At 32.4% G+C, this 20643-nt stretch overlaps 2 protein-coding genes and 1 non-coding gene across 5 annotated transcripts; all 3 read right to left on the bottom strand.

Annotated features, from left to right (window-relative positions):
- Window positions 1-92: 92 nt before the first annotated feature.
- Window positions 93-5469, bottom strand: LOC125212733 (3-phosphoinositide-dependent protein kinase 2-like). 3 transcript variants are annotated; one of them, XM_089067046.1, is made up of 12 exons: window positions 4794-5469; window positions 3507-3687; window positions 3356-3408; window positions 2774-2875; window positions 2602-2710; window positions 2434-2512; window positions 2160-2325; window positions 1587-1724; window positions 1218-1354; window positions 857-1079; window positions 467-557; window positions 93-384 (listed from the first exon to the last, which is right to left on the bottom strand). In XM_089067046.1, exons 1-11 carry the CDS (start codon window positions 4962-4964, stop codon window positions 474-476), a joined length of 1443 nt encoding a protein of 480 aa, XP_088923172.1. In that variant the 5' UTR covers window positions 4965-5469; the 3' UTR covers window positions 93-384; window positions 467-473. The 3 variants fall into 3 exon arrangements, with proteins under 3 accessions (XP_088923172.1, XP_088923173.1, XP_088923171.1); XM_089067047.1 differs by having other exon boundaries at window positions 93-388; XM_089067045.1 differs by having other exon boundaries at window positions 93-557; window positions 4794-5468.
- A 1303-nt stretch (window positions 5470-6772) lies between these two features.
- Window positions 6773-11393, bottom strand: LOC125209314 (glucosamine inositolphosphorylceramide transferase 1-like). Its single transcript, XM_048108915.2, has 4 exons — window positions 10721-11393; window positions 9854-9976; window positions 8693-8860; window positions 6773-8609 (listed from the first exon to the last, which is right to left on the bottom strand). Exons 1-4 carry the CDS (start codon window positions 10967-10969, stop codon window positions 6921-6923), a joined length of 2229 nt encoding a protein of 742 aa, XP_047964872.1. The 5' UTR covers window positions 10970-11393; the 3' UTR covers window positions 6773-6920.
- Window positions 11394-20540: 9147 nt separating this feature from the next.
- On the bottom strand, window positions 20541-20643 carry LOC125217303 (U6 spliceosomal RNA). The gene has a single exon (XR_007175716.1). It is a non-coding gene; the product is annotated as a U6 spliceosomal RNA (small nuclear RNA).

Raw genomic sequence — 20643 nt, forward strand, 5'->3', positions numbered from 1 at the left:
GCAAATTCTCCCAACATATGATTTCACATTGCCTACAAAAAAAAACAAAAACAAATTGAATATAAATTTCAGCTTCAACTTTCTCCACAACATAAGAAAACAAATTAACTATATTAAACCACAAATCTTTCTATACATACTGTTTTTGTGCACTTTCACACATTTCATTCACTTTGTAGATGGATATTTTTTTCTAAAGTTTCACGTACATTAAAAAACATAAAATGAGGTCCTTCTATAAACAAGTTCAATAACAGATTATAAAAGAAACTGTCAAAAATGGTGGATATCTGCAGACGACATGACTCGTTTGTAAGCTTGGGAGAAGAATCAAATCTGTGACGATCTCTGTAACTAGTTTTCCGTAGCATGCAACTCCAGCGACTGTCTACAACAGAAGATGTAGTGTTTACGTACCAGCATGTCGCTCTATTTACGAACAAACAATGATTTGTCGAGATCATACATAGAACTCAGGGGTTTTGGAGAGACTCAATTGCCTTTTTCCACTGCCCTGCTCTTTGTTTTGAATCCTCAAATAAGAAGATTTTCTTGGGCTGTAACAACAAATAATTTGAGCATAAGATCCGACACATTTCTTTTCAAATAAATAGATCCATCGGGCCATGAAATATAACAACGGACTCAGAGTTGTTTAACAAAGTGAGGAAGGAAACCAGACGCGCAATGTTAGATGAATTGTAGAATGTAGATAGAATAGGACTATGCATTCTTGAAAATTTCTACACGACCACCACATGAAAATCGAGACTAGTGATCAATACTGTTATTTGTTTATCATATTTTTCATCGTTTTCTTCTTAAAACTGTATAAAATCGAGATAACATGACTTACAGTGAAAATCTTGAAATTTGAAGGGCTCATCACTTGGACATTGAGCTCATTAGGATTGTCGGACCATGCTACATTTCCTCGGACCTCCAACTTTGCAGGATCGACATAAATTAACTGCGGTTTGTTCGTGAGGATGAGCTGCACCTTCTTGCTCGACAGTTTCTGTAGCTTCCTTACCAAGGAGATCATAAGAACAGATTCTCCAGGCTCCAAGAATTGTTGCCTGTACAAATAGCAACAAAACTTGAGTCAAACTCACGGATAACAGTTGATGGTTTGTCCGTGCAACGTGATGGAGAGTATGAGCTGCACAGAAAAGCTTGTGATGAAAGTTGTGTAAAGAATAATTCTTTGCACCAACCATTTTGAATCAAATGAATCGATTGAAGCAAGCCTAGTTACGTTAACAGCTTCACCACCATTTCCGTCATAAGTTCTCACTGAAGCATCCCCAGCACGCTTTGGGTTCATTGAGGAATCTTGGTCTTCACCTGTCAACTGACCATGAAAGAACAGAGATGAGACAAGCTTTGAGACTTATTTACACAAACGGAATGTAGACATGACCGTTTGCCTTTTCCAATTTCTCCAAAATATTAAATAGAAAAAACTCAACGAATGTGCCAATGGTTTGATTTTTCACCATTCATTGATATGTAAGTGTTAATTTCTCATACTTCCACTGAATGCTTGGACAAAAATAATGAGTGGGAAAATGAAAAAGTCTTACTCCCGGTTCTGAAGCAAGTGTAGGTGGGGTTGTTCCTTCCCTCAAATTAGTCCAATTGATACCCTTGAAAAAAGGATGGTTTTTTAGTGTAGCATAACCACCGTTTCCTGCACCTGGTCGCCTACTCGGATCCATGTCCTACACCAAACATTACATATAGTTAGGCAAAGAATATACTCCCTCCGTCCCGAGATAAGCGAGTCATAGTCCTTTTTTGGATGTCCCACTATAAGTGAGCCATTTCGTTTTTTTGTTTTGGCAAATAATCATCTCTCTTACTTTATTCTCTCTCCACTCCTCTACTTTTCTCTCTCTCATACTTTACTCTCTCCACTTTAACTATTTAAATACCAATTCATTAAATCCCGTGCCCAAAAGAAGCGCTTCGCTTATCTTGGGCCGGAGGGAGTACTATATAATAGTTGACCAAAATACAATATATGGAAACCTCAAGCATAACAATTAACATTGGTGAACCCAATCAAATAAGAGTCGATAGAGTTACATTCGTACTATAAGCTAAATATCATCAGGAGTTATGAATATATAGTGATGTTATGTGTTAGTTGTTACCAATAACCGATCAATGAGGTCCCGTGCTTCATCTGAAAAATAATTCGGAAATCTAAGATCTCTAGCTACAATTCTTTGGAACATAAGCCATTCGCTCGTATCTTTAAAAGGCGAAATTCCTGCAAGCATTTGGTACACGATGCATCCAAGTGCCCAAAGGTCATTCCTGGATATAACGCCTCAAGTCAGTTTTGAAACTAGAAAATTACTGAAAAGTCTTCTAATTGGAAGACCATATACGAAGAATTTGGAAAACAAAATACAAATAAAATACCCAAAAGTGGCTGGGGAAGAATTTAAAACTTCCGGAGGTACGTAAGCAGCTGTCCCGACAAAGGTGCAAGCTTTATCATCTGAGAAATAGAAGAAAAGTTCAAACGAATTAGTCTTATATCGTGACTTTTACTTCCTGCACGAATTAGCAGAATATAGATAGAAGTACCTGATGCTGCATTCGGAAGGACAGTGACCCGACTGCCTTCCATGGGCTTTACACTACCAAAATCAGCAATCTTGATATGGCCATCGGTAGTAAGTAACAGGTTCTCCGGCTGGTATTTTATGAAATGTTAGCATATTGATAAGAAATAGGAATGAGGCTCATTGCGAAGTACCTTAATATCTCGATGTATCAATCCCATACTGTGTATATATTCAAGAGCATCCACAACTTGAGCTGCGTAAAAACGAGCCTCATCCTCAGACAAACGACTTTTCTGCACCAATAAAACCAACAATATCAACATTACTCAGATATACAATACAGACTGCCTAGGAAAAAAATGGCATTTCATTTTGTTTATAGCAATTTTGTTATCAGAATTACCACCGAAGTACTCTGCTTCAACTATACGACAAATATAAAAAATTAATCAATCTGATAGAAAATATCAAACTAGAAGATGACATCGATATCAATAGTCTGTGACATGTGCAGGAGCATTTGACAAAACGTATAATTCGATAATAGATATGACTCTTGTTTTCATCCTATTTTGTTTCTGGAACAAACAAAGAAAACAATGCCACATGCACATCTCATAAGTCGTCGTTTATCTTTCTTGTTTCCCAAAAAAAACATGTGAATTCTTATCTATGGATTATTATAGTATTACTTATACTATTTTGAGATACATTTTGGAAAAATATAAAATAAAAAAGAAGCCTTATTTATATAACGTCTAAAGATTACTTACCCTGGTTATTTGGTCAAAAAGCTCACCGCCATCACAGGATTCAAGAGCCATGTCTTCATAATGTTAAATGTAAGAATGTCAAATTAGCCTCACGAAAAGACCAACCGAAGTGGCAAAGAAACGCCGTTTAGTGTCAAAAGAGAATACTTACAGAGGGAGCAACTGTCTTGAAAAGTAAAATACAACCGCACTACACCAGGATGGTCTAGCTGGTCCAGTACTATACGCTCCAATTTCACATATGCTGTTTTATTTTCCTTAGTGATGAACGTTTTATCCATGATCTTCATGGCATAAACCATTCCAGTGTCTTTCTTTTTTGCTCTAACAACCTGTACACATAAATAAGAACGGATAAATGCTCGGTCTCCAACCACCGCCCAACATTAGTACATTCCCTCTTTTCTTTTAACCAATTTGGAATAAATATTTAGAAGTGCTGGAAATGAAGAAGAGAAATGCTAAGAATGTCTAAAGGAAACTAGTCACTGTCAAATATATGCTTTCTTCCACCAAACATTGCAATCTACCATTGGGAAAATCTTCGAACCATCTAGCACAAAAGTCTAAACCTGCTGATCATCCTAGAACATACTGGAATAAGTTGGCGAGCTCTTGACATCAACGACATAGAATAGATACACAGCTTATTACACTATTTACCACTAAAATTTGAAAAACAGGACCAACTAGAAGAAATCGGGAATCATAGTAAGTCAAATAACTCTTTCTCCCATCACCTCTCGACTACATCTAGCATCCATCGTCAGCAAACAAAACCGTCAAAATAATCAAACAAGATATCCTGCATACCATAATAATGTCTTCCAATAACGTCTTTAGGGGCCTTTACCACCACATAGTGCATTATACAAATTCTCTCATATTACTGGTACGCTCCTTATTCTAAACATATGTTGCTCATTATCTTTTTTTAATGACATAAATCATCATCAGTGAAGCTGATTTGTTATGTTCCTTCACAACTACGGTGTTTCTCTCCTTCGTGCTGAATCGCCAGATTAAGCATGGCAGTAACTCATCAGCAGAAGACCCCTAAGAGGCTAAGACCATTTTGTAGTTAAACAGTTGTAATTTTGTTTTCGAAACTCATTTTCTCAACACCAAAGAGAGCATGTACCATTAATCTATAATGAGACAAAAAACTCAAATAATTGGCCGTCATCAATGTGCACTCACTAATGGAGGCGACAAACAACAAACACATTGAAGTCACAAAAAATCAACTAACCATATGCCCCTTTTCCTCACCAACTTTAAATAAATGCTTCAAACAAAACAACCAAACCAGCTAAAACAAAGCTAAGCAGCAAAAGGGGCATCAAACAAACTAACAAGAAACAAGAATCGACCCAAAAATAGCACCAAGAAACAGAGGCACACAACAAAAATCGAGAGAGGAGAGAGCAAATTGGACCTTTGAATAAGAACCAACACCATAAATCTTCTCGAGTTGAAAATCTTGGATGCTGAAATTCTCCTGTGGGGCTCTGAATGCAAAACTCTTAGATCTCAGAGGCGTATCACTGCTCTCAACCTTGAGCTTCGAATCAAAATCCTTCTCCATCGATCCTCCCTCTTCCTCCATCAATGCCAATTCCCCCAAAATCCCCTAACTCTCACATGCAGAGAACATGGTAAATATCTCTCTCTCTCTCTCTAGCTTTGGAAAAAAAGAAAATCTGGGAAAGTGAAAAGGGGGAAGCGAAGACCGTTGAACAGCAGGAAATCAATCGCGGAAACCTGAGAGACGACAGCACATCAAAACGTCAAATCAAGAATTTTTACGCTACGCATATATTCCTGTTTTCTCTCTCTCTCCCCCCAACTCGAATAGTCCCGAGAAAGCGAATGATTCCATACACAAATTAATGTATGTATGAAATTGAATCGATGTATTGTGGTTTTCCTGAATATTAATTATTCTTGGGTGAAAAAGGTGGGAGCTTTATGAATTTTTGCGAGGCCCGAAAAAGGGAAAGGCTATGAATGTGGGATGAATGGGATTCGGAGGGGAAGAGAGTGTGTCTGCATGTATGGAGATCGACGAGCACATGAAATTGAATGATGGCCACCATCTATTTCTCACATTTCTATATATACACATATTGCATGTTTAAATATATGATAATACAATTGCGAATAATCAATCTTGTCCATTTTTGTGGAATATATATAACTATATGAATAGTAGTATTGTATGGTTTGGTATTTGGTTAGCCGGTAACCGACACTCGAACGGATTAATGTCGTTTATCGGTTAACTGGTAACCGATTTCTTTTTTATTTTGATTTAAGTTTGGTGTTTTAGTTTTTGGCTTATTTTAACTGATAATATAATTTATTTATTTTTTTGGTTGATGTCTCCATTTAAATTGGTTAACCGATTAGCTAATCGATCGATTAGTAGGCTAGCCGAATAGCTAATCGGTTTGGTTCGGTTACTGTTAGAATTTTCACAAAATTGTAGTAATTGATTAAACGGTAATAGGTTTGCATATTAATTGCACCAATCAATTAACTATTCCTAGACTCTTAGGATGTATTATTGTCGTCGGTCTTGAGGAATATATATAAGCATAATAACTTTGTACATGTTCACAATAATATAGTTACGAATTAGTTCAATAGAGATTAATTTTGCCACGGAAAAGGAAGACTCACTAGACTAAAATCGTATATTACATTTTCTATTGTATAATATCTATTCGACAAAACAACGTTCATAAGACTCAATCTTATCTAATGCATCAAACTGAACGTCATCGTCGTACCAAGACTAACTTTTGTAATATTAAGATTAAGCATTGGGCCAATCTACTATATGAACCATATTTAATACTATATTGAGTATTAAATTGAAGATCGTGGTATATCGCATCATTATTAATTGCACATATATAAATGGAATTATACTAGAAAAATGAATTGTTAGTAATTTAGCAGGTGTAAATAGCTTCAACAAAGAAAAACAAATGAACCCTCACATGTTTAAATCATGTTTGTGAGCATGTATGAAAGTTGCTATATATTTTGTGTTTCACTTTGATTTTAATCATTTATAAAATATACTAATAAAATACATTGAAAATATTAACTTATTTGTCAAAGTATATTTCATAATTTAAGGAGGAGATGGTAGTGGATCTTGAAACTTTATCCAAAGTCATAGCTCAAAGATCTAATTTTAAGATTTGGGCCTTGTATAACATGATCCGGATCTATGGTTCATGTTTCGAGACTTAGATCCAATCGCGACCCACCTAGAGACCCGATTTATGCACTAACAATTTGTCATTTTGGTTCGTCCCAAATAACGAACCAAATAAAATTATCATTCTATTTTTAGTAATTTTTTATCATAATTAGTTTATTTACCGAATACAAATTACTAAATATTAGAAAAAAAATCAATTTTCAAAGCTGTTCGTATCTGATCAAAACTGTTCATAGCAAAAGTCCCTCCAAAGCAAAAAAAATTCACAGCAGGAGGTAGAAATATACTAGCAAAATAAAAATACAATTTTCAAAGTATTCAAATTTACTATACATCCCACCCATCACTTCTCCTACCAAACTCCAGCTTCCTATCACTTAAACTCCCATACATTTCAGCAAACATCTGCAAACACTTGCTTCTCACCCCATAGTGAGCCTGAGTGTTCTTGCTGATCGCCACTCCCGTAAACTTCGACGTGTCGATCGCCCATGCGGGCCTCACGTACTCCACCGATGTTGACCCCGAGCTCGCGTTCGCATACAAATAGTTCATGAGGACATCCTCGCAGTTGAAAAACTTATCGACCAACGCCCTACCCGGAGCGGCTCGCTCGCTCCAATACCTCTCAAACGCTACCTGGCTGTCGAAGAAGGCGGCCCCCGTCAAGATGATGTTGTACCCGTTGTGCTTGCGTGCGTGCTTCTCGGCTCTGTACTTCAACGGGGCACCATTGGCGAGGCGGGGGTAGAAACCGACGATCCGGTCCGGACGCTCGCGCCAAACCCGAAATCCGCGCTCCACATCATTGCATGTCATCATGATGTCGTCGTCCAGCTCTAGGACCGCTCGGGTCTTGATGAGCGGGTCGACCCTGAACCGGTTGTTCAGCGAGTTTTTCTTCTCCACCCGTATCCTCACCGGGACCGCCGAGTCAAAATCACTCGGCAGCGGAGGCTCTCCTTTGTTCCACACCACGACGATCTCCCTCACCGAGGAGCATCTCGAGTAGTGCTTCACGTACATGTTCAGATTCCATAGTCGAGCATCGTAGGTCATTGTTAGGAGAGTGAACTGAGAGTAGTGATCGTTAATCGGATAGGCTTCTTGCGCGCCATTCCCTCCATATATGTATTTCACTGCAGTGCACGTCAGTGTCACGGCCACCATGATCATCAAAGCGAGGACAAACGTAGCAAGGCAGGTGTTTGACCTTGTTCTGGTACGAAGAGTCGAGCTTGCTCTGTTCAAACGACTGCAAAAAAGTCTGACCTTTGAAGATAAGTTTGGCCTCTCCCAAGCCAAGACAGCGACTGTGTCGCTCCTCTTCCCCATGTTGTGAGGACACCAACTCAACGGTACAATACCCCTCACGGCCCCAACTAGGATACCGACGAGTACAATCAATGCAGCAACTGAAACAACTGAGGCCGATCCCAGAATAAAACGATGAATGGAATCTCCTGAAGGGACTCGGTCCCCATCAACGACAGCAATCCATTCACCCGAACTCAGCTGCTGCACATCTAGGTGATGGCTGCGCGCACCGTTCCAAGAATTTACTCCCTTATTTGAATCTTCAAGACTGAAGGGAACATTCACCTCTTTAAATTCATCAGTGGTCAAAGCTTCGATTTTGAACAGACGAGTTTTGCGACCGTACGTCTCGCCACAGTCTTGACCAACACGATATAGATCTCCGTTATACACAAAAGGCCTGCCTCCATTCCGAGCTCCCATAGTCTTGTATGTGTTGTATATGGGATTCTTTTTATGAGGCTTCCAAGGGCCAAGAGGCGAGTCACTATACCAAATCTCGAGCTGGCCGTTTTGCTCTGTGCCAATCCAACTATTGTCTGAGCCAAAAAGCCACAATTTACCCTCATGTGCAATGATGGAGGAGTCAATAAGTGGTCTTTTCAAAATTATCTTCTCAAGTGTCCATTTCAACGGGAAGCTAGTTGCACGATACAGACGGACGTCACCATTGCCACTGCCCTCAGGAACCATATATATCTGCAAGGAACAAATAAAATTGAAGAAGTCGAGAAATGAAAATGTATCAACAATACGCATGCTGCTCAAAGTTGGGATCTTACGTTTCCACTGTAATCAAAGACATAAGGATAAGAAAGGTGCCATTCTTCATCTAGAGCGATACCCAACGGCTGCCATGTCACTCCCTTGTCTACACTCTGTGCAACTCCAATATCTCCATGCCATGTAACTGAATTTTTCGTCTCATAAAAGAGGTAGAGGACATCACCCTGAATCATTCGATCGAAAAGAACATCAATGTAACATGTCGGAAAAGAATACAGACAGGCATGTAAGAGCATATGCAGGAACTGAATCAGCACTGTTTAATGGGAAATCCAAACATTCGGAAAGCAAACTACCAGATTATATATGCAATAATAGGCATCAAAAGGTGGTAAGGAGCACAACAAGAGATAAGTGAGAATTCCATGCTCATGATGAAGACCAATTAATTAACCATCTCGTTGAGTCTAAAACTGTCCTGGAAGTGTTAATTGCTAAGGGTAATCCTAGTTTAGTGAAGGGTTTAGCATACTAACTTTTAGCAACATAATCATGATCTTACTTCTTATTTTAGCTCCACTCCAATTCGACAGAAGTTTATTAATTCCCTCATCAAGAATCTTTAGTTATTAATGTTAATTACTATGTAATAAAGGATAAGAGAAATATTTCTTTGAGAGAATAAAGGAGAGGCACTACATTATTGTTTTGTTTCCCAGCCAGTTTTCTAGTTAGAATACATCTCCTTTTCACAACCATAGTTGGAACATGCTGTCCAACAAACAAAGGATATAAACTAAATCCACTTAACATTACAAATTAATTTTTTTATCCTCTCATCCGATATCCAGTTTACACCTTTATACTCTGCTTTATTCATCAGAGCATCCTTCCCACTTCAGATCAGGACAAAACAAGTAATAGAAAATCCCATGGGGCACTAATAACAATATGAAATATTTTTCAGTCAAGAGTATTTCATTGGGACCATCAGAAACAATACAACTCATTTTAAGCCATTGAAACGATAAAAATGATCGTCTAGAGAATTTGAAAGCAGACATAATAGCCAATTCAACTGCAGAAATGATTTAACAGAATATAGTCTCAAAAAGAGCAATAGCAGAACTGTATCAAATCTTGAGAAGCAAAGCAAGCGATCAGAGATTGCTTTTCAAATTTCAACAGAGAGAAATACTACAAAACATAAAATTTACCTGTATATAAAGAAAGGGGTCGGCAACGAAGTTGCTGGGAAATCCAGCATCAGTAAGAGAGGCACAAGTCATCACTGGGTTGGCTACAGGCCATGCTGCACTCTTATCCTTCCACACATTCATCTGCAACCCAGTTTCAACAAGTGGTGATGAGGAATACCATTTCAATTACCACAAACTCATGGACTCAACACTTATATGATACTAATCAAAGTCTTAGATAGCATAAATAATGCTAAGCCAGAGTAATTCACATGCTTAATCACAACTCTTGGTAGTCAATCTAGAATTCCAAAAACAGAAAACACAAAAGAGAAAGGCCATGGATCACATGCACACACATCTTTCTAGTGTTGAAAATTTGAGAGAAACAATACTCTATTCAGTTTATGTTTTTCTTTTACATCAAAACTGTACCTAATAAAGTTCTAATCTTAAATAATACTAGTACCTCAAAATTGTGGAACCACTACAGGAAAGGGAAAAAATTAATATAGGGGGAAAATTATCTGCATCCCCTGTAAAATTGAACTTTGCTTAATTTTCAATCTACTCCTAATTCAAGAGTTTTCATTTTTGTACATCAACTAAATCACACTAAAAAGAAGGAATTTAGACTTAGTTTTCTCTTGAATAGTCAAACTTCGCTCAGCCCTGATGAAGTAGAGAGAGAAACATTACACATTGATGCTGAAATCAAAAAAAAAAAATTGACTTTTAAACCCATTTTCTACCAAAAATAACTCCAGAAATTAGAATTGCAACGAAAGCCGAAAACCCAGGATCCAGAAAGAAAGCTTCTCTCTCTACAAACATACACACACTTATATATACATACGTGAATTGGGAAGAAAGAGAGAAACTCACAGATTCAATAGGTCTGAGAGAGAAAGGGGAGTCCCCATAGAAGACGCCTAGGGCCCAGGAGCCCTCGCTGTCGTCCAAACAACCAATCGCCGCGATCCCCTGGCGCACGTTAGGCGTGACCATGTACCTCCCATACAAACTCCCAATCGCCCCCAAAACCACAAACGACGACAAAAAATACGCAAAAGTTGACGACAGCGCACACGCCTCGCTATTCTTCCCGCCTCCCTGCCACCGCCACCCTCCCATTTACTCCTATTTTTAATTCCAATTAACCAAAAATTAAACCAACTTTCGACGCCGCAGCCGCCGGAGAATCCTCACCGCCGGAGCGCCGCCTCTGCATGCAACGGAAAAACTCGAATTCCCTGCATTAATTATCGAAATTCTGAAAAAAAAATCTCCTTTCCTTTTTTTTACTTTTTGATTTCAATTTCGATTTCAATTTCGAATTAGAGAGTTTTGGATTGATGAAAATTGAAATGGTAATGCGACACAGAGAGTGGGGAAGGTAATGAAATTGACGGACAGTGTTGAATGAGTTGGCGGTAGGGATTGGAGGGTGGTGGATTGCTGGATTTGGGGGTTTGGCACCTTCTCTATTTCTCCAATTTCATATCCATCTCTTTTTTCAGTGTTTCAGAATTTAGATATACTCTCAATCTCTCTCTCTCTCTGCAAATATGCGAGAACACGGTTTTAGCGCTTTTTGCTATCCAATGCCGAAATTCTTAGCGATTTACGATGTAATTAGTGAAAATGCGAGATCATAATCTCTTGATTACGGCTGACTAATTAGATTCTCAGCTAATTGGATTTTTTATTTCGTAATTTAATTGTAATTACACTAGGAAAATATTCTTATTTTGGCATCAAATTAAATGCAGTTCTCCTATTTTTTCCAATGGATTGCTACCTAATTAATGCTCGTCATATTTGAATTAATAAGGAATTATAGTGCAATCTTTTTTTTATTTTGACACGTATAAAGATGTAATATTAAAAGGTGTGAATAGTGAAGGCCAATTGTCACTGCATTTACCAAACAATACGATATCAATTTTAGCCTTTACTTTTGTGATGAACAAGAAATTGCTTATAACCATTCTTCACAATCGATCACTACATTTGGACATAAATTAAATTGTAGGAGTATTCAAATTTTAGGCTTTATTTGTTTCTAGTGTTAATTGCTATTTTTGCGTGGTTGGTAAGAATGATGTAAATGTGCTACAAACAAAATGTATATCGGTTCCAAACCGGCAATACTCCAATGGAATGTAGTAATTTATTTTTAAAAATAACGTTGGTTCCAATAATTATTCAAAGAGACATTATTTCCTACACGTTTGCAGGTTTGAAGAATTTGTTACTTCTAAATCTAAAATTTATTCAAATTTTATGGGTCAAACAAAATATAAGGTATTTTTCATTTTAGGTTTATATAGGAAACTAGATTTGATTTACACAGAGAATATATATGCGTTGTTTCAAATTAGGACTTTATTTAACTAAATTATAGAGTATTCACTTCATTGTCAAAATTGAAATTACAATATTTTATGTTTATATGATATATCAAATGATAGTGCGTAATATTATCTTTTTGTGTAACTTTATGCTGTGTGGAAATTTTAATTATATAAATATTAGTAGTATAAATGGAGTAATATTTTATTTGTTTGATCTTTGATGATGGACGTTTTACTCGTAATTTTAGTATTCATGCAACCTAATTTTTATTAATTTTGAGTATGACAATTGACACGTTTTTAAAATAATAAATTAATAATAATAATAATATTTTTGTACATGATGGCTTACACTCCCCTCTAGTATATTTATAGGTATTATTGTCAATTAATAGTAATTTATTTTTATCAGCAAGAAAATTTTGAAAATATTATGTGCTTAAAATGTGTATGGTATTCTATTAAATACAATGGTATTTATACTTAAAAAACGTTGACTCTTACTTGTAATTTGTGGCACTTAGGTATTTAGTCAGAAGCAATATTTTAAACGAAAAGCGTATATTATGATTTATGAATATTACACGAATCTATGCCTAATTAGTTTGAGCTATACTTATATCTTTGACTTATTTGAAATTTTAGGTTCATGTTCAGTCTCATTTACTACAAATAACATAGCCGAATTTGTGGAGTGAAAATAGGTATTTGTCTATGTTGATAAATAGATGATAGAGTAGTGGTCACACTAGTATTATATTTTTGTATATAGATTAGGATAGTGTTGGCTAAATCAATATAGTTTTACTTTGGTTCGTGATCAAATTAATAGCTCAGATATATGGTAATTAGGTTTGAGCCATGCTCATTTAATTTCATTTCATTTGGTCATATTTTTCTCTTGATCATAGACTCATAAAAGCTTGTTGATAATGTATAGTGGAGTAGTACTCCTATTTAATGTAAGCATGTAATTAAAATTATCATTAAAAATAATTTGAGGATTCAAATGGGTGAAATGAAAAATGAAGGTTATAACTTATAATTCAACTATTTATTGGATGTGGGATTTCTTGCACATACAGCGCATGTTTGGTAGAATTGACCTAAAATAATAGCCTATTTAGTAGTAGTACAAAATTGGGTTCTAAAACTAAAATAATAGCCTATTGTTTAGTGCACTTTAAATTCAATGAAAGATTTATGGATTGATGTTCGAGTCACCTTATCGCCGGTTATAAGGGCTGAAAAAAAACTCTACTCAAATTAGCCTTTGGAATTGCACCAATCCCATGGTACGATACTTTCGCCCCAACTATTTGAGGTCGTTTCCGTCTTTTGATTGTCATTCACTGCTATCGATAGTCGTCACACCATCTCTGTCTTCTAACGCTAGTGACTATCTCTTTTATAATTGTATGCAATTTCTTTGCCTTCATACTCCAGTGATAACCTTCTTCACTGTATCCAACTTTATAAGTTTCGTTTTCTGTATCTGAGATTGATTTAAGATGTCTTTAATTACATATGTCGTCACACTATCATTATTGTTTAGCTATCTGAACGTACAAACATTGAAATCGATTTTATTAGTATATTATATATAGTAATATTATATCATTTTTCTCTTTTGTTCGGTTACATATTTTTGAGTTTGGGTTTAGTGCATTTACGCGTGTGTTCACGTTTCACACCACATTTGCACAAACTTTGCGTGTAAATTTGGTCTCTTTAGGAAAAAGAAATGACTATATTTATCATAATCAATACAGTTTACCTAACTATTTAACTTGTTTATTCTTACTCATATTCCCTAATCCCTATATAAAAATATACTCCTATTGTTTATTCATAAGACTCATGTCGTCAACTCGACATGATATGAAAATTTCTTGATTTTGTAATGATACATATCAATCACTATTTTTCGATTTCTTGGTGAAAGATAGTAAATGATTGTAAGAAATTTGAAGCATGACATTATTCTTTTCCAAACTTCAATTACTTTAATGGGGTTTTAACGAGTCATTAGAGAAAATGACACTTAACTAGCAAGGCCTAAAACAGGAACGAAGAAACTTAATTTATTAGAAAATCACATTAAAATATTTACTATATACATATATGGAAATAATTTTAATTTTTTATTTACATTATTAAATTAAAAATAATTTGGGTTTTCGTTTGATTTTTTTTTCAAATTACATGTTATCGAAAATCATGGATCTTAATATAAATTTACATGATTTGGCGTCATTAATTTTTATTGTATTTGGAAAAATATATTTGATAAAAATATGTACATAATCACTTAATATGTGGTGGAATTTGAATAATGTAGAGGAATATTCACAGCATATACTCCACGGGAAAAGATAAACGTACAAAATTTCTACATACATAATACCCTTACCTTTTAAATAGGACAAAATCAGTTTTATTTCAATTATTTTTGTTATTAATTATATTGTTTATTTACTAAATTATCCCTATTATAAATCTACCTATAACAAATCAATTATTCAATCTTATGAACGTACAAATTAAAATCTTGAAGCAATGGAATGGGAAATGATATTTTGTAATTTTATATTATATCCGTATTTTATTTTTAATTAAATTTCTAAGTTGTTCATATACCTTATTAATTACTCCTACATTCATAAAACAATTTATTTGTTTATAAGAGTACTAATTTTGGAACGTTAACTATATACGTTTACTTTCAAAAATAAATATTGTAAATATATCTTAATTTCCAAAATACATGGAGTAGTATTTCAATAAGGTATATACCTTTACTTTTCAAATTTCAATTTATTTTTAAAAAGATAGTAAAATATTAGTTATATATATAAAATGTTAATTAAATGAATTAAAAAAGTATTTGATTATTTTTTATCGGGGTTCAAAGTAAAGTTCCAAAAAAAAAAGAATTCAAATAATTTTAAATTTGATACATATTATATATTATTTATTAATGAAGTTTACAATTTTGATTTTAAGAATTTTATAATTTTGATTTAATTCTTTACATTTTTCTTTTATGTAAATTCATAATTTTTAGGACATTACGTTAACCTCAACTAAAAAAAATTATCAACATTCTTAATTCATCTATCAAATTATCTTAAGATATATAGTTTACATTTCAATTTTTATTATTCTTAACCCAATTCAATATAACATGTAACAAGTTAAAATTTAATATAAAATATATTAATACTAATTGAGGTTATGATTATTATATTTAAGAATTTCATACTTTTGATAGTCATTTTTTATTTTTCAAATTTTAATTTCTTTGAATTCTAAATTTTCAAATGTTGCAATTGTACCCAAAAAAAAATCACATATTCTTAATTCGTCTCTCTTCCATATTAATTTAAAGCTATATGTTAATATTTTATCTTTTACTTTATAAAATATTATAGGTCCTAGCTCAATTCACTACTCTATCATGCAGCAAACTGAAATTTGAGATATATTAATATTTAATACTTACTATTTGATTTTAAGAATTTTAATTTTAACTCTTTGCTTTCAAATTTTTCATTTTTCAACTTCTTAATTTTTACAAAACGTTGAACCTCAGTCGAAAATATGTTCTTAACTCTTCTATTTAATATTTTCTCTTTTTTTTTTATAAAGTATTAGGTTAGTATTAGGTTTCTTAGTTCAATTTACTATAATATGCAAAAAAAAATTAAAATTTAATACTACTAACTGAGTTTACAATTTTAATTTTTTTTAAAATTTTGTGATTCTGATTTGAATACGTTACTTTCCAAAAGATTAATTTCTACAAATTATCAATTTTTGAAACGATACAGTCGAACATCGATAAAAAAAAACCATATGTTCATAACTCATCTATTTAATATAGTATTTTAAAGTTATATAGTTAGTATTTTAACTTTTTCTTCATAAAATATTAGAGTTCAAGCTCGAACTACTATATGAAGTAACACATTAAAATTTGAGATATGTTATTGAAATCCTAATTGAATATACCATTCTATTTTAAATATTTTCATACACTTTCATGTTATACCTTTATCTTTTAAAATTTTAATTTCATTAAATTATTAATATTTGGGATGCTATAGTTGAACCCTGATAAAAAAAAAATCATATATTTTAACTCTTTTATTTTATATTTGAAGCTAAGTATTTAATTATTTATCCTATAATTACTATCCCATACTAAATAAACCATACCCTGGCTATTTCTGACTTTATTTAATTTTAATACTTTATTTTTCAATTTTAATATTATTCAATTCTTATTTTTTAGAATTTTACGGGCAAATTCTGTTAGAAAATAATTACATGTTCCTAACTTGTCCAATTATTATTTTAAAAATAAATATTAAATATCTTCTTATTTAAATACCTTAGCTCAATTTACTTGACATTCCAAATTTCAGTTTTCTAATTAAACTCTTAATTTTTGGCATAGCTTTAATATCTTAAATTTATATTTTTAATATTTCTCTGTTTCTTTGTAAAAATATTAGACTTCCTAACTCATTTTAGTTTATCATAGAAGAAATTAAAATTGGAAAATTATGATTTAAAGATACCAACAATTGAGTTTACAATTTTGATTTAAGAATTTCATAATTTTGTTTTAACTTTTCACTTTCCAAATTTTTAGCTCCATTAAATTCTTAATTTTAAGAACGTTACAGTGAAATTTTGATAAAATAATAATAACATGTTCCGGACTTATGTATTTAATATTTTAAAGCTATATAGAGTATTTTATAATTTGCCTCCACTCATCCTAAGGTAAGTGACACATTTTTTTTGCAAGTGTTTTGAAAAATTAATATAAGTAGTTAAATGATGAAAAAACAAAGTAAGTGGGAGAATAATGTACTTTAGTTATTTATTATCATTTTCTCAAAATACACGTGAGGAAAAGAATTGTACTCCTTCTGTTCCATACTACTCACACTTTTCACTTTAACAGCGTAAATTTGAACACGAGTAATTAGTGTAATTTAATTAAAATTTTAAGTGCAATAAGACAACATTTGATAAAGAAAACACGAACTAACTCGAATATCTTAATTAAATACCATAATTTTTTTTAACTAAAATATAAATAGTGCAAGTAGTTTGGGGACAGTCTGAAAATGAAATGTGCAAGTAGCATGGGACGGAGGGAGTATCACTTACTAGAGATGGAGGGAATAAATGAAAATTTGATAGTGTATGAATATTGATTGAGTTTTCGATTTTGATTATAAGAATTATAGTACTCCGTATAATTTTTAATTTTTTGGACTGATTTTAATATTTTAAAGCTATATCAACAATATTTTTTTCTTTTTCTCTGTACAACTATATGACTAACATTTAATTGACGGAAATGCTTTGAAGGAATCTATTTGTAAGATTCATAATGATTTGCATTTAATTTAGATATAATTAAATAGATATACATTAGAAAAGCAAATCTTTTTCCAAATCTATAATCTTTAATTTGAAAATTTAAATTTTTCGGATGTATTATATTAAAGGACAGATATGTAATATAGTAATCTACTTTAAAACAATTAAAAATAATAAACTGATTTTGAAGTGAAAATACCTAAAATATCCAATTATGTATGTAGAAATTCTCTACGTTTATCACTGCTCTATGGTATTACTTATATTTAACCATAGAAAGCAAACATATTTATTTATTTATTTATTACTTAAAGAATCTGAGTTTAAAATTTAAAGTGTTCACAAATACGAAACCAAGAGCTCATTACTTTGTTCCTTATCGTTAAATAAAGAATAGAGAAGAATATGCGATACATAAATCAGTTAAAGCAATTGATAGGCTAATCATATCCAATTATCCAAGATTATCAGATATAATCATTCTTCAAGTTTTTATTCTTATCTTTAAAGTTTAAAGGTGAAAGAATAAAGTACGCTTAGATTTTTTTTTATGCCACTTTGTAATTTATTGTGTAATTTAAACGGATCAAAATGATAAAAACATAAATATTGATTTGTTCCAAATCTGCCATTTAATTCAAACAAATTCCAATAGATTACCACTAGAGATGTAATCAATTGCTAACTAATTATCAATTCCAAATTGAGATCAATTTTCAATAATTAGATTAGAAGATCTTGTGGTTGTGGTTAATATAATGTCAAGCGTAATATATTTTAAATTTAAATAATTATTAATTAAATTAAAAGGGTATTAATGTCAAATCTTATATGTAGTATTTATAACTAACTACTTTCTCTCTCCTCAAAATCATCTCAAATCTTTAAATTTACGTAATTCTCTCAATTTAAATTATTTTTTCGCAAAAAATATATCAAATTAAAGATAATTTAATAAGGATTCCAACGAGATCTCAATTGCATATGTTCCGACGATGTTCGAGTGATGAAATTTGATAAATTATATTTCAATTTTCGTACATGTTGATAAGCAGTCATTTTCAACAAATGCAACAAAAAATCTCAATATATTGTAAGCAAAATCTTAATATTATGCATGTCCAATCTCAATAAAATGTGTTGATATTTTCTTGTCCTTGTGTTGATATTCTAATGTCATATTGTTGATATTTGTAATACAAAATGTTGATATAAAAAAACACTAACGAAAATTATCATATGATAACATAATGACGATATTACCCTTTTGTTGATATTTTGTCTACTATTTATTGAGATTCTGTGAGCTTTAATCTCATCCATTCATTTTAAAATCCAAGGGCGGAGATTTAGTCTTGATTTTGGATTAGGGTGCTATAAGCATTGGAATAGGACCCGATTACCACTAATTAAAATTTGATTTTTTTTGCTATGTATACAAAAATTCCTTCAATGGATCATATTTCCGGTGTCTTATGCTAGGAATTATTATATGCTAAATAAATAAAAAATTAAAAAAAAACCCAATTATATGGGGAAATTGTTAGGGGAATTAGTTGAACACCTTTTTTTCCTTTAGTTTGGTATATTGGCTGTCTACAAAATTTAGGTGACACAGGTTGACGTATCAATATTTGTGTGGCGCAATCAAAAAAGAAACATGTGGCAAACGGTGTTTGTCACGTTCAAATATATTATGGAGATTTATACTATTAACACATATATGGAAATTTATTTGACAATTACAAAGTCTGATAATAAAATTTTGATAATAAAATCTTTATATAAAATTTGCTATATACTACGCAGTTTTATAATTTCTAAAAATATGATTCTTGGGAATATCCAATGATGGGTTTTTGACTCATTTCTAACAATGTGATATATATTCTTGTCATCTTGAATTCTTGATATTGCATTGGTGGTCATGTTTTCATTCATGGGTCCACGACTCTAGTAACTCTATATATTGAATTAGTGAATTAAATTTGTGATCCATATTTATTTATAGTTTTATTATTTTTTCCAAAATAAACAGATAAACTTTCATTATTCGAGAATTCTCTTTAGAAATTCATAATACTTTTTTTTGTGATAGCTCACAATATATTTGACAAGCGTATCGCACTAGATTGATTTTTTGTGCCCACTTTTGTTTGTCGTACCTCAAATATATTTATGTTTCAATATATGTGATGTGACTACATACAATAAAGTTATTTGTTGATTCTTGTTAGTTATGACAACATTATAAAATGGCACTTTTCTCCGCATAAATGTAGTCAAAATAAATATATAAGCATAATTATTACTTATAAAACGCGATATTGAAAAGGTTTGAAAATGAGGGAGAAAAGGGAAGCCAAAGAGAAAAGCAATAGTTGATTGATGTGATAAGCTTAACTAATTATTATTATTATTATTATTATTATTATTATTATTATTATTATTGAATAGAAGACTTACCATGAAATTAATAACGTTAACATTAAAAAAAAACACGTCACAATTTAGGCCAATATTTTAGAAAATCAAACCGACCGTAGAGAGATTGGATTTTATCTTATCTCAGAACACGTAGAGACGAACTTATTGCAACGATACTTATCTTCTCAAGAATATAGCCAAAATTTATGGTCTAGAATATTGAACAAAAAAAAATCTCCATAAAGTAATTTCCCAATAATTCATGTGAGGGTATTTTATTTTATAAGAGAGATTCTGCATTTTTTATTAATTTTGGTGATTATATATTTAGTTCTACGCAATAAAAGGTTCGAAATTAGTCCAAATTGCAAATAAATAATTACCGTAGCATTTTTTCTCAAAATAAATTAAGTATAACGAGTGAAAAAAATTAATACAAACTAGGTATTTTATTTTTGTGTAAATTTTATGTTTTAATGAAACTTGTAGTTTTAATATTCATAGACCATTGATATAAAAAAAATTTGGACCATTTCTCGATTTATGCGTGTCATCCTTGCACAGGGGCCATGCTAATCTTCTCTGTATCGTTCCAATTTTATCGGATGTCCCCGAAGGGAC

Source organism: Salvia hispanica, chromosome 3 (genome assembly GCF_029641045.1).
Source record: "Salvia hispanica isolate PSC_SH4W2 chromosome 3, Shi_PSC_v1, whole genome shotgun sequence".
Lineage (NCBI taxonomy): Eukaryota > Viridiplantae > Streptophyta > Magnoliopsida > Lamiales > Lamiaceae > Salvia > Salvia hispanica.